Source organism: Salvelinus fontinalis, chromosome 33, assembly GCF_029448725.1.
Source record: "Salvelinus fontinalis isolate EN_2023a chromosome 33, ASM2944872v1, whole genome shotgun sequence".
Classification (NCBI taxonomy): domain Eukaryota; kingdom Metazoa; phylum Chordata; class Actinopteri; order Salmoniformes; family Salmonidae; genus Salvelinus; species Salvelinus fontinalis.
The window spans coordinates 37,713,600-37,727,889 of record NC_074697.1 but is presented as its reverse complement, the minus strand read 5'-3'; the positions used below and the strand labels follow the sequence as shown (position 1 = coordinate 37,727,889).

At 41.8% G+C, this 14,290-nt stretch overlaps 1 protein-coding gene across 5 annotated transcripts; it reads left to right on the top strand.

The window, feature by feature from the left end:
- The first annotated feature begins 7,416 nt into the window (after positions 1-7,416).
- On the top strand, positions 7,417-13,914 carry LOC129832170 (upstream stimulatory factor 1-like). Of its 5 annotated transcripts, none has more exons than XM_055896015.1 (11): positions 7,418-7,617; positions 8,192-8,255; positions 8,440-8,489; positions 8,602-8,753; positions 8,931-9,044; positions 9,341-9,494; positions 10,086-10,173; positions 10,411-10,469; positions 10,624-10,736; positions 10,936-11,064; positions 13,394-13,914. In XM_055896015.1, exons 2-11 carry the CDS (start codon positions 8,212-8,214, stop codon positions 13,481-13,483), a joined length of 993 nt encoding a protein of 330 aa, XP_055751990.1. In that variant the 5' UTR covers positions 7,418-7,617; positions 8,192-8,211; the 3' UTR covers positions 13,484-13,914. The 5 variants fall into 5 exon arrangements, with proteins under 5 accessions (XP_055751991.1, XP_055751990.1, XP_055751992.1 ...); XM_055896017.1 differs by having other exon boundaries at positions 7,420-7,617; positions 10,624-10,718; XM_055896018.1 differs by having other exon boundaries at positions 7,421-7,617; positions 8,602-8,720.
- The last annotated feature ends 376 nt before the right edge of the window (positions 13,915-14,290 follow it).

Genomic DNA, 14,290 nt, shown 5'->3' with positions numbered 1-14,290 from the left:
AGACGGTCTAGGCTGTTGACATGGAGTACCAGTCAAAAGTTTGGACACACCTACTCATTCAAGGGTTTTCTTTTTTTATACCATTTTCTACATTGTACAATAATAGTGAAGACGTCTTCAAAGCTGAGGAGTTCACTTCTAGTGGATCGTGTTGATACTAAAGATGACCATGTTTTAACGTACTTGACAGGGGTGAGACCAAAACCACCCGTCAGTTTAAAACAGTGTACATAGTACTCACAATGGAATTCATTTGAAATAATATATAGTACCAGTCAAAGGTTTGGACACACCAACTCATTCCAGGGGTTTCTTTATTTTTACATTTTCTACATTGTATAATAGTAGTGAAGACGACATCAAAACTAAACTGTCCCTTTTTCAGGACCCTTTCTTTCAAAGCTAATTCGTAAAAATCCAAATAACGTCACAGATCTTCATTGTAAAGGGTTTGAATACTGTTTCCCATGCTTGTTCAATGAACCATAAACAATTAATGAACTGCCACGGCCGATGCTGGAAGAAGACCAAGGTGCAGCGTGGTACGCGTACATTTTCCTTTTTATTTAAAAAGTCGCGAACAAAACAACAAACGAAAGAAACAACCGTGAAGCTTACAGGGCTATAGTGCCACTAACAAAGATAACTTACCACACTGAAAGGAGGGAAAAAGGGATACCTAAGTATGGTTCCCAATCAGAGACAACGATAGACAGCTGTCCCTGATTGAGAACCATACCCAGCCAAAACATAGAAATAAAGAAATATAGAAAACAAAACACAGAATGCCCACCCCAAATCACAACCTGACCAAACAAAATAGAGACATAAAAAGGCTCTCTAAGGTCTGGGCGTGACATGAACGTGCACCTGTGGAACGGTCGTTAAGACGCTAACAGCTTACAGACGGTAGGAAATTAAGGTCACAGTTCTGAAAACTTAGGACACTAAAGAGGCCTTTCTACTGACTCTGAAAAACACCAAAAGAAAGATGTCCAGGGTCCCTGCTGATCTGTGTGAATGTGCCTTAGGCATGCTGCAAGGAGGCATGAGGACTGCAGATGTGGCCAGGGAAATAAATTGCAATGTCCGTACTGTGATATGCCTAAGACAGCACTACAGGGAGACAGGACGGACAGCTGATTGTCCTCGCAATGGCAAACCACCTGTAACAACACCTGCACAGGATCGGTACATCCGAACATCACACCGGGACAGGTACAGGATGGCAACAACAACTGCCCGAGTTACACCAGGAACGCACAATCCCTCCATCAGTGCTCAGACTATCTGCAATAGGCTGAGAGAGGCTGGACTGTGGGCTTGTAGGCCTGTTGTAAGGCAGGTCCTCACCAGACATCACCGGCAACAACGTCGCCTATGGGCACAAACCCACCGTCGCTGGACCAGACAGGACAGGCAAAAAGTGCTCTTCTCTGACGAGTCGCAGTTTTGTCTCACCAGGGGTGAAGGTCGGATTTGCGTTTATTGTCAAAGGAATGAGCGTTACACCGAGGCCTGTACTCTTGAGCGGGATCGATTTGGAGGTGGAGGGTCCGTCATGGTCTGAGGCGGTGTGTCACAGCATCATCGGACTGAGCTTGTTGTCATTGCAGGCAATCTCAATGCTGTGCGTTACAGGGAAGACATCCTCCTCCCTCATGTGGTACCCTTCCTGCAGGCTCATCCTGACATGACCCTCCAGCATGACAATGCCACCAGCCATACTGCTCGTTCTGTGCATGATTTCCTGCAAGACAGGAATGTCAGTGTTCTGCCATGGCCAGCAAAGAGCCCGGATCTCAATCCCATTGAGCACGTCTGGGACCTGTTGGATCGGAGGGTGAGGGCTAGGGCCATTCCCTCCAGAAATGTCCAGGAACTTGCAGGTGCCTTGGTGGAAGAGTGGGGTAACATCTCACAGCAAGAACTGGCAAATCTGGTGCAGTCCATGAGGAGGAGATGCACTGAAGTACTTAATGCAGCTGGTGGCCACACAAGATACTGACTGTTACTTTTGATTTTGACCCCCCCTTTGTTCAGGGACATATTATTCTATTTCTATTTCAGTTTATGTCTCAGTTGTTGAATCTTGTTATGTTCATACAAATATTTACACGTTAAGTTTGCTGAAAATGAACGCAGTTGACAGTGAGAGGACGTTTCTTTTCTTGCTGAGTTTATGAAATAATAAATATGGAATCATGTAGTAACCAAAAAAAGTGTTAAACAAATCAAAATATATTTTAGATTCTTCAAAGTAGCCACCCTTTGCCTTGATGGCAGCTTTGCACACTCTTGGCATTCTCTCAAACAGCTTCATGAGGTAGTCACCTGAAATGCATTTCAATTAACAGGTATGCCTAGTTCAATGTTAATTTCTGGAATTTCTTTCCTTCTTAATGCGTTTGAGCCAATCATTTGTGTTGTGACAAGATAAGGGTGGTATACAGAAGACCAAGTCCATATTAAGACCAGAACAGCTCAAATAAGCAAAGAGAAATGACAGTCCATCATTACTTTAAGACATGAAGGTCAGTCAATCCGGAAAGTTTCTTCAAGTGCAGTAGCAAAAACCATCAAGAGCTAAGATGAAACTGGCTCTCCACGGGAAAGGAAGACCCAGAGTTACCTCTGCTGCAGAGGATAAGTTCATTAGAGTTACCAGCCTCAGAAATTGCATCCCAAATAAATGCTTCACAGATTTCAAGTTAACAGACACGTCTCAACATCAACTGTTCAGAGGAGACTGTGTGAATCAGACCTTTATTTTTAAATTTAATTTAACTAGGCAAGTCAGTTACAAACAAATTCTTATTTTACAATGACTGCCTACATCAGCCAAACCCGGACGATGCTAGGCCAATTGTGCGCCACCCTATAGGACTACAGATCACAGCCGGTTGTAATACAGCCCAGGATCGAACCAGGGTCTGTAGTGACACCTCTAGCACTGAGATGCAGGGCCTTAAACCACTGCACCACTTAGGAGCCCCCTGGTTGAATTGCTGCAAAGAAACCACTAGTAAAGGACACCAATAAGAAGAGACTTGCTTGGGCCAAGAAACACAAGCAATGGACATTAGAACCGGTGGAAATCTGTCCTTTGGTCTGATGAGTCCAAATCTGAGATTTTTTATTCCAAACGTCATGTTTGTGTGAGACGCAGAGTAGGTGAACGGATGATCTCTGCATGTGTGGTTCCCACCGTGAAGCATGGTGGAGGAGGTGTGGGGTGCTTTGCTGGTGACACTGTCTGTGATTCTTTTTAGAATTCAAGGCAGACTTAACCAGCATGGCTACCACAGCATTCTGCAGTGATACGCCATCCCATCTGGTTTGCGCTTAGTGGGAATATAATTTGTTTTTCAACAGGACAATGACCCAAAACACATCTCCAGGCTGTGTAAGGGCTATTTGACCAAGGAGAGTGATGGAGTGCTGTATCAGATGACCTGGCCTCCACAATCACCTGACCTCAACCCAATTGAGATGGTTTGGGATGAGTTGGACCGCAGAGTGAAGGAAAAGCAGCCAACAAGTGCTTAGCATATGTGGGAACTCCTTCAAGACTGTTGGAAAAGCATTCCAGGTGAAGCTGGCTAAGAGAATGCAAGAGTGTGCAAAGCTGTCATCAATGCAAAGGGTGGCTACTTTGTAAGTGTTTAACACTTTTTTGGTTACTCCATGATTCCATATGTGTTATTTCATAGTTTTGATGTCTTCACTATTATTCTACAATGTAGAAAATAGTACAAATAAAAAACATTGAATGAGTAGGTGTGTCCAAACTTTTTACTGGTACTGTATGTATCTCAACATTAGTCTATTTTTGAGGTCTAAAAACATCGGACAAACTTTCATTTATGAGTGAAATGTCCCTTTAACCTTTTACCTGTATCAATACATGGAGTTGTTATTAAAACCAAATGAAGCAATATTGTAAGTCTTTGTATGTCTTGTACTTTCAGTCACCTGTTCACCAGAGAAGAAAGGTGATTTTGGAAAACTTACTGCCTGTATCACTGAAAACAACAGCCTCATGTTGGAATGCGAGTACCCACCATGTCCAGAGTCACCGTCCTTTGATTGTGACTTCCTCACCACAGAGGACGGGGTCCTGTTGGGGAGCTCTTACAGAAACTTTCAGATGACAAATGACTCGACCTTTCACATTACAGCAAAAGGTCGGTGTCAGCTTATTCTCATTGGCCATGCCCTAATTCATTCCAACGAGACAAAGAGTTATAACTGTACTTTGATACGGAAACGTAGAGAAGAGAGGAAGAACATCACTATAAACTACATGAACCCCCACAAAAAACGTGAGTATCAATCAAAAGAATAGATAAATACAGGTGAAATTACTTATTGACCTACAGGTAACTGCCAAAATAATTGAAACACTTGAGTAAATGAGGGATACAAAGTATATTGAAAGCAGGTGCTTCCAAACAGGTGTGGTTTCTGAGTTAATTAAGCAATTATCATCCCATCATGCTTAGGGTCATGTATAAAATTGCTGCGCAGGACATTATTTTGGCTACCATTGCTATGCCCCCATAGGATAGCAATGCCCCCATCCACAGGGTACGAGTGGTCACTGAATGGTTTGATGAGCATGAAAACGATGTAAGCAATATGCCATGGCCGTCTCAGTCATCAGATCTCAACCCAATTGGACACCTATGGGAGATTCTGGAGCGGCGCTTGAGACAGTGTTTACCACCACCACCAACAAAACACCAAATTATGGAATTTCTCATGGAATAATGGTGTCACATCCCTCCAATAGAGTTCCAAACACTTACAGAATCTATGCCAAGGTGCATTAAAGCTGTTCTGGCTCGTGATGGCCGAATGCCCTCATGACACTTTATGTTGGTGTTTCCTTTATTTTGGCAGTTACCTGTATATGCCTTTTGAAGCAATGCCAGCTACGTTACGACATTGTATAATAAGACAAAAATGTATGTCAGTGGATTTAAAAAAAACGCTGTTCCAGTCTTATGGACAAAGTTCATAAGATCTCTATTTCAAATATATTTCTGAAATCTAGCATGACCTGCATGCATTCCTATGTATTGTCAAAAGACACATATGACTGGGGAAAGTTGCAATGCAGCCCTAAAAGCTTGATGAAATTAGGTGGATAAAAACAAACGATGATAGCTGAGTGTAAAAAACACCAATGTCCACGATATAACAAGAACGCAGATTAGACCCACTGCTGACGAGAGAACTCATCCTGACAATATTCATCAAGTGGATGACTTTGTACATGTTAATGAACACAATAACCTTCCTCTCCCCAGAACACATCAAACCTTGCTCTACCATGGGGTGGATGTTGCATCAAGCTCCCACCCTGCTATGGCCTGTGGTATTCATGTCACTATGGAAGATCCTCTCCTGAATGCACAACCTACCCTTACAAGCTGAAGCTCAACTCTGTCTGAATTAGGATACTCTGTACAATTCATGACATGAAAAATAAAAATGAAATATAAATATTTAGCCTTCCTGTGGCCTAATTTAAAATAAAACAATCAACATTTGGAGTGATTTTCTGTTGAGTAGATTATTGTAAATCTTGCCATATAGGTCTAGTGAATCCCTCACTCTCAAACAGACAACCTCAGTGACTCCAGTCTGTTGTAACATAATCCAGTGGCGGATATAGGCATAGGCGACATGGGCAGCCGCCCAGGGTGGCGTCTCGTCGGGGGCGGTACGGGGCGCCCGCACAAAAACATTCGGAATGGTGACATTTGCGCGATCGATTTTCTGACCTGACCTCACCATGTGGGTCAATTAACCTTGTCGGAGTGGGCGCCCTGATTGTAGTTTGTGAGCTAGGCAGGCTACTGTGAGCTAGGCAGGCTACTTACCAGGCTACTGCCTGGTAAGGTCTCCCACTCAGAAGTACAAGATGGGGAGGGGTGTAGGTTGACCTCAGGTCTCCCCACTGGAAGCCCGAGGTAGGGGGAGCGGGGGAATCTATCAAATAGCGCATCTCTAACTTTGTACAGTACTAATGCAATTAGTAAAATCCCTCACACTATGAAATGCTACCAAATAAACCACAATTCATTCATAATACTGTGAATATATAGATTCACAGACATATTGTTGCATTTTTTTCTGGTTTGTGCGAAATCGTTAAGAATAATATAAAACCAGTCTGCACACCACCAAGGTGAATTGGTTTAGTCATGACTCTTGGTTGACAGTGTTGGGGGATGGGTAATGTATTGATGCTCGAGTGCTCGAAATTTGTCTTTGTTACTTCTTTTTTATATTTATGAGTCTTATTTATATATATAGTTATATAGTTATATAGTTTTAAATGTTATGATTATTTATTTGTGTTGTTTCAAATGTCTGAATAAAAACAGTTAGTGCAGAATGTTGAAGGGGTGGTTCGCCCAGGGAGCCATACAAGCTAGAACTGCCACTGATAATATACACACGAGACAACAATCCACAACAAGCATTATGAAGAAATGTATGGAATAACATACATTTTATCAAATAGATTACGTTCTATAGTTCGAAGACTCATATTTTCTTTTCTTGCTAAGTCACATTCTTGCTGTCCATTTTTAAACATGGAGTAGCATATACAATGTATTGAAACAAGATGTGGACGACATCGCGGTTTATGTATAATAAACGCATTTACCATACAACATACTACGCTGGTGTAGCTCAGTGGTTACTTTGAACACTTTCTTTATCAGAAATATTCTCTACCTCTGCAAAGGGGTTCGAACCACGGGCGCCGTCCAGCGTTTTGCCAGTCACGTTTTCATCACTATAGCGAACCTTTGATTATTTTGAGTGGGAAAATAAAGACTACAAGAAAACAAGAGTTTATAGTGTGTGCATACCAGGCATCGTTCGTTTGGGAATTTAGTGAACCTCTTTGGCCAAAAATAACGTTTAGTAAATGTAGCCTACCTCCCCATTGTCCCAGATCCAGCACGGTTTTAATGTGTCGCCTTGTATGATTTATAGCTACCACTTCTAAATAAAAACCCATATTTTGAATATTTTTTTGTTAAGTAGCTAGATAACTGTAAACTCGCCAGTCATATTTTCATCACTGTAGCAACTTGATGGGCATTGAGCGGGAAAATAGAGACTACGACAAAACAAGAAAGAGTTACGTTGCATGCAGGCAACATTCGTTTGGGAATTTAGATTAACTTTATCTATAATTGTCTATGATATAAAGTTGTGAAACAGTGAACCCCTTCGGCCAAAATAACTTCTAATGTAGGCTACTTGCCCACAGTCCCAGATTCAGGATCGGTTATATATTGTGTCTCCTTCTGATTTATACCAGGGGTGTGGTTAGAATGCTGATCCAAGATCTGCACAGTTGATGAGGGCCGGTAAAGATGGCCACAACACTAGATCTGTTTGATTTATTTTACCGGGCGCAGGTCTAAGGAGCAGTGGCATGGTATAAACAGGCCAAATCTGCTCAATGAGCGCGCCAGGCGAGGTAAATTAAGCGCACCTAAAATGTTGTACATGCGCAGACCATACAGTCATTGGCGCAGACAGCCAGTAATGTTGACAAACAACTGGGGAGAGGCCAATTGCACGGTAAGTGAAATATTCCGATCTTGTATGTAGCTATTGTACAAATAATGTATTCTCTATGCAATTAAATGTTTCAAACAGCGTTGTACAAATGGCTTTATTACTGGCTAAATAGCTAACGTAAGTTTACGTTAATTCACAACATTAGCTAGTAGCAGCTAGCTATAGCAAAGGTGCTTTGTTTAACTGACCCGTCGCAGCTTGAAGGAACCGCTGGAATAATGCAGATTTGGCTTTTCGAATTTTGACATTTAGCTGCAGCTGTTTGCATGACGTTTTCGCCAATGAAATGATCTGGAAAGTTACAGGGTAACAGTAGTTATTTGATGAATGAGGTTTCAAGCTCGCGGCTACATTGTAGGGGGCAACATCCACTGTAACTACTGAAGGGGCCTAAAGAGTACTGTTTCACTCCAATCAAACATACCGTATAACTGGTTCCTTGGAGGCTTTCTAGATGGATACACGCCGAGCCAGTACCAGTTTTTGGAAATCAGAGGTTTCAGGTTTGTGATTGGGTATCTATAGCCTAGTTTGTTTTCCCCAAAAGATTTCCAACTTTACCTTTTTCCTCAAGCCTGTTTAGCTCCCGGGTGAATGAAGGAGATTCTCTTTCCAGTTGACACTGTGGAAATGAAGGGGTGAGCTAACAATGCATTGATTTAACCATAATCCATTTGAACCAGAGCTACTTCCACATGATTTGTTGTAATACATTTGAGTGTTGGGCTGGATGGTCATATTCTAGCACAAGTTGAAAGAGCAGTGTGTTACTGTATATTTGTTACTGTGTATTAACATTGTTCTTCTCATTTTGTTATGTAGTCAACAAAAAAGCCCTGACCCGGATGAAAGTGCACATGTCATTGAAGAAGGTAATGTCATGTAGAAAGAAAATAACGACCCTCAAAACATCAGAAGACAAGACACCCATGGTATTTTCTTGCTGATGTTATAGAGACTGTATTCTGATTTTTGCTCTACCAGGTGCAGTGGCTACAGCAGATGACCCATCAGCTGCCATCGCCACCATTCAGTCTGCCGCCACCTTCTCCTCAGAGAATCCAATAAAGTATCTATTCAAGACGGAGGGAGCTGGGGGGCAGGTAGGGGAGCTGTACTACCCTCCCGCTGGGCAGGTACAGTTGTGAAAAGCATACTGTACAGGGCTCACTAGATCTAGCCGAAGTCCCTGAGCTGGAGCTCTGAGCCCAGCCAATGCCCATCCAAGGTTTTCTAAGGCTCAGTCTTCTGTCATTACTAATGACCGATTTGATGTTTCGCTCAACAAACCTCTGTGTTTTCTTTTGCTAAAGGTGACATACAGAGTTATCCAGGTGTCTGATGGACAGTTGGAGGCTCAAAGTGATGGAGCCACAGCGGTCAGTGTGCTAACTGGATTTCCTGCAGCCACACAGCCTGTGACCCAGGTGAGAATTTATACGAGCAGGACTTGGGGCCCTCTCAGCGGGAAACACTGGTTGAAATGATGTCAAAATAAGTAATATCAACCTATTTTTGGTTGTAATTACGTACATTTCAACCAGTTTTGCCCACCAGGCTAGTAGTATTTGATTAAAGTCGGATTCTGTAAATCAAACATAGCATTGTTTTTAATCTGGGATAGCAAAGATGATCTACTATATTCTATTCCTCTACTTCTACTACTCACTGTATACAGTTTTGATTGTTGTTCAACACTGACAAAGGTGTCCTCTTGCTGTAGGCTTTGTACTCTCAGTCCGAGGGGTTGGAGGGGGACGGCACTGAGACGCATTACACCTACTACCCTGCAACCATCGCTGATGCTGCACCAGGCGCCATGGTAACCAGCGTGGTGCAGGCATCTGATACACATCTAAGTCAGAGCACTCCCACTGGTGAGGAGATGGAGACTCAATCACAAAGAAATAGAATGAATAGATCCTATTTCTATGTTCCATCAGGTTGGGCATTTATTTCCAATTGGCTTTCCATTTTGATTGCCATTTGATATTGATACAGTTAGAGTACCAGTCAAATATGGACATAATAACAAAATAATAACAAAATAGGACCCCCAACCCTACCATGTCACAACACAACTGATTGGCTCAAATGCATTAAGGAAAGAAATTCCACAAATTAACCTTTAACAAGGCACACCTATTAATTGAAATGCATTCCAGGTGACAACCTCATGAAGCTGGTTGAGAGAATGCCAAGAGTGTGCAAAGCTGTCATCAAAGCAAAGGGTGGCTACTTTGAAGAATCTCAAATATAAAATATATTTTGATTTGTTTGACACTTTTTGGTTACTACAAGATTCCATGTGTTATTTCATAGTGTTGATGTCTTAACTATTATTCTACAATGTGGAAAATAGTACAAATCATGAAAAACCCTTGAATGAGTAGGTGTGTCCAAACCTTTGACTTGTACTGTATATTGACAATTTGGATTGAAGGAAGCAAGGGACTTCTTTGTTTCAGGGCAGTTGTATGTGATGATGTCCCCCCAGGAAGTGCTGACGGGAGCCAACCAGAGGTCCATTGCACCTCGCACACAACCTTACAACACGTAAGCTGCCATTTTGATCAGTACAGTGGGTACTGGACTGGAGAAGCCAGGAGAGTCATCACAGATACCATACTAGTTAGTCACACTGTCCTGTGTCCATTCATGAGTTTCTTTGTGTTTTTTAGCCTTGTTACTGTTTTAGCTGCACACATGGATGTGTGCATGAGTATGCTGTGTATGCCAAAGTTTCCATGGTAATATCTGTTTATTCATGTCTATACTAATTGTGTCTTGTAGAAAATCAGAGGTCCCACGCACTTCTAGAGATGACAAAAGACGAGCCCAGCACAACGAGGGTGAGACCTAGATACCCATCATAAATTACTCATACAATACTTCATATGAAATGTCTCTTAAATGCTAGTTGGATTTGGATGTCACGATGAGCACAGAATCACATGTTGCCCTGCCTACCTACTTAAATGTGTTATTGTGTAATTTGTCTTCAAGTTGAACGTAGACGTAGGGACAAGATCAACAACTGGATCGTCACGCTCTCCAAGACCATCCCAGACTGCAACATTGACCCTACCAAGTCAGGGCAGGTCAGTATCAGCAATGAGGTCAGTATCACCATAAAATGGGTCACTGTCAAGTCTCATGGGTATGGCCAGGAGTTTTTCCTGACCATGTCACCTGACTAGAAAAAACATAGCTATAAAAAGGAGTACCAAGAGTTTTTTTCTTGTCAGAACACATTCTCAAGAAAACCTCCTGGCCCTACATGGGAGAGGGTGACACGGTCTTTGTGTTTTGGTCCAGAGTAAAGGTGGGATCCTCTCCAAAGCCTGTGACTATATCCAGGAGCTTCGGCAGAACAACCTCAGACTGGGGGATGACCTAAGCACCCTGGATAGGCTCAGAATGGACAACCAACTACTGAGGCAGGAGGTAAGATACTATGGCTCTGTTTACACAATTCTGATATTTTGCCCAATTATTGTAGAAAGAGCTAATTGGTCAAAATATCAAAAAGTGGGAAAAGATCCGAATTGGGCTGCCTGTGTAAACGCAGCCTACTTTAATTTGTTCATGCTTTGTAATAGGTTCAAATTAGGTTCTGATTTGGATTTTGATGATCAGGCTGTAGCATTAGTGAGTGAGAGAGGTTTTTGTGCTGTCAATCCTGTTTACCTAATTACTGCAACACTAATCGGCTGTAGCATTAGTGAGTGAGAGAGGTTTTTGTGCTGTCAATCCTGTTTACCTAATTACTGCAACACTAATCGGCTGTAGCATTAGTGAGTGAGAGAGGTTTTTGTGCTATCAATCCTGTTTACCTAATTACTGCAACACTAATCGGCTGTAGCATTAGTGAGTGAGAGAGGTTTTTGTGCTATCAATCCTGTTCACCTAATTACTGCAACACTAATCGTATGCAATCTCACAGAACCACAGAAAACATTTATTTGAGATTTGACTACATTCTAGTCGGACTGCACAGTCGTGGCCAAAAGTTTTGAGAATCACAAAAATATTAACTTTCACAAAGTCTGCTGCCTCAGTTTGTATGATGACAATTTGCATATACTCCAGAATGTTATGAAGAGTGATCAGATGAATTGCAATTAATTGCAAAGTCCCTCTTTGCCATGCAAATGAACTAAATCCCCCCAAAAACTATTTCCACTGCATTTCAGCCCTGCCACAAAAGGACCAGCTGACATCATGTCAGTGATTCTCTTGTTAACACAGGTGTGAGTGTTGACGAGGACAAGGCTGGAGATCACTCTGTCATGCTGATTGAGATTGAATAACAGACTGGAAGATTCAAAAGGAGGGTGGTGCTTGGAGTCATTGTTCTTCCTCTGTCAACCATGGTTACCTGCAAGGAAACACGTGCCGTCATCATTGCTTTGCACAAAATGGGCTTCACAGGCAAGGATATTGCTGCCAGTCAGATTGCACCTAAATCAACCATTTATCGCATCATCAAGAACTTCAAGGAGAGCTGTTCAATTGTTGTGAAGAAGGCTTCAGGGCGCCCAAGAAAGACCAGCAAGCGCCAGGACTGTCTCCTAAAGTTGATTCAGCTGCGGGATCGGTGCACCACCAGTACAGAGCTTGCTCAGGAATGGCAGCAGGCAGGTGTGAGTGCATCTGCACGCACAGTGAGGCAAAGACTTTTGGAGGATGGCCTGGTGTCAAGAAGGGCAGCAAAGAAGCCACTTCTCTCCAGGAAAAACATCAGGAACAGACTGACATTCTGCAAAGGGTACAGGGATTGGACTGTTGAGGACTTGGGTAAAGTCATTTTCTCGTATGAATCCCCCTTCCGATTGTTTGGGGCATCCGGGTAAAAGCTTGTCCGGAGAAGACAAGGTGAGCGCTACCATCAGTCCTGTTTCAATGCCAACAGTAAAGCATCCTGAGACCATTCATGTGTGGGGTTGCTTCTCAGCCAAGAGAGTGGACTCACTCACAATTTTGCCTAAGAACACAGCCATGAATAAAGAATGGTACCAAAACATCCTCCGAGAGCAACTTCTCCCAATTATCCAGGAATAGTTTGGTGACAAACAATGTCTTTTCCAGCATGATGGAGCACCTTGCCATAAGGCAAAAGTGATAACTAAGTGGCTTGGGGAACAAAACATCAATATTTTGGGTCCATGGCCAGGAAACTCCCTAGACCTTAATCCCATTGAGAACTTGTGGTCAATCCTCAAGAGGCGGGTGGACAAACAAACTCCAAGCATTGATTATGCAAGAATGGGCTGCCATCATTCAGGATGTAGCCCAGAAGTTAATTGACAGCATGCCAGGGCGGATTGCAGAGGTCTTGAAAAAGAAGGGTCAACACTGCAAATATTGACTCTTTGCATCAACTTCATGAAATTGTCAATAAATGCCTTTGACACTTATGAAATGCTTGTAATTATACTTCAGTATTCCATAGTAACATCTGACAGAAATATCTAAAGACACTGAAGCAGCAAACTTTGTGGAAATTAATATTTGTGTCATTCTCTAAACTTTTGGCCACGACTGTACAAATCACCTCGCATCCAAACAATAACTTATTAACTACTTATACAGTGATCGAGGTTAAGGGTTCTGCACCTCGTCGTGCTCAAACTGTACCCCTCAAATATGCTGAAGATGTAACTTGCAAACAAAATACCAACAACTGTTCACGAAAATCCATGCATCAGATGTAATAATAGGCTTGTAATAATAGGCTTTGTTTGAGCTGCTTTTCCCATCTAATTTTGCACAGGTAGAAGACTGGAAATCCAAGAACCAGATTCTGAGGAACCAGATGCGACAGAATGGCATTGTTGGAGCAGCAAGCGCAGACCCTCAGTGAGGAGCAGCAAGGGTAGTCAGGGGAGAATATCTCAGTGGAATGGAACTTTGGACCTCAAACTAAAAGAAAATTCTCACTACACAAACTTCACTACAAAATCAGTCTGAAGGAGTTTGCAAGATAGTTCATTAAATGGCTGCATTTTACATAAGGAAAACCATGTTAGCTCTTGTAAGTAAAGATTTTTCCCGCAGCTCTTCAGCTGTTATGTACATAATTGTTTAGCTTTTTTATCTTTTTGACACAATTGCGCTTCATTGTATCAGGTATATATACTAACTCATAGTATAGGTTTCAAAATACATTTGACACATCTAGAGTATCGGATGTCCCCACTTGCAGAAATGACTCAATGTTGTTTTTCTAAATTTGTCAACGGGAAATATATTATAATGATATATATTGTAATAAAGGATATTTGTATTGATAAATTATGATGGAACTTCATATTTGAGTGGAAAAACTTCATGGGATTGAGAGCTTTCTGTTCAGTTTACTTATTGAATCAAAACAAATTTTATTGGTCACACACATGATTAGCAGATGTTATTGCGGGTGTAGCGAAATGCTTGTACTTCTAGCTCCAAAAGTGCAGTAAAATCTAATAAGTAATAACTAACAAATTACACAACATATACCCAATACACACAAATCTAAGTAGGAATGAATTAAGACTATATACCTATGGACGAGCGATGTCAGAGCGGAACGGACTAAGATACAGTAGAATAGTATAGAAAACAGTATATACATATGAGTTATGTAAGCATTATTAAGTGAATGAGATACTGTAGAATAGTATAGAAA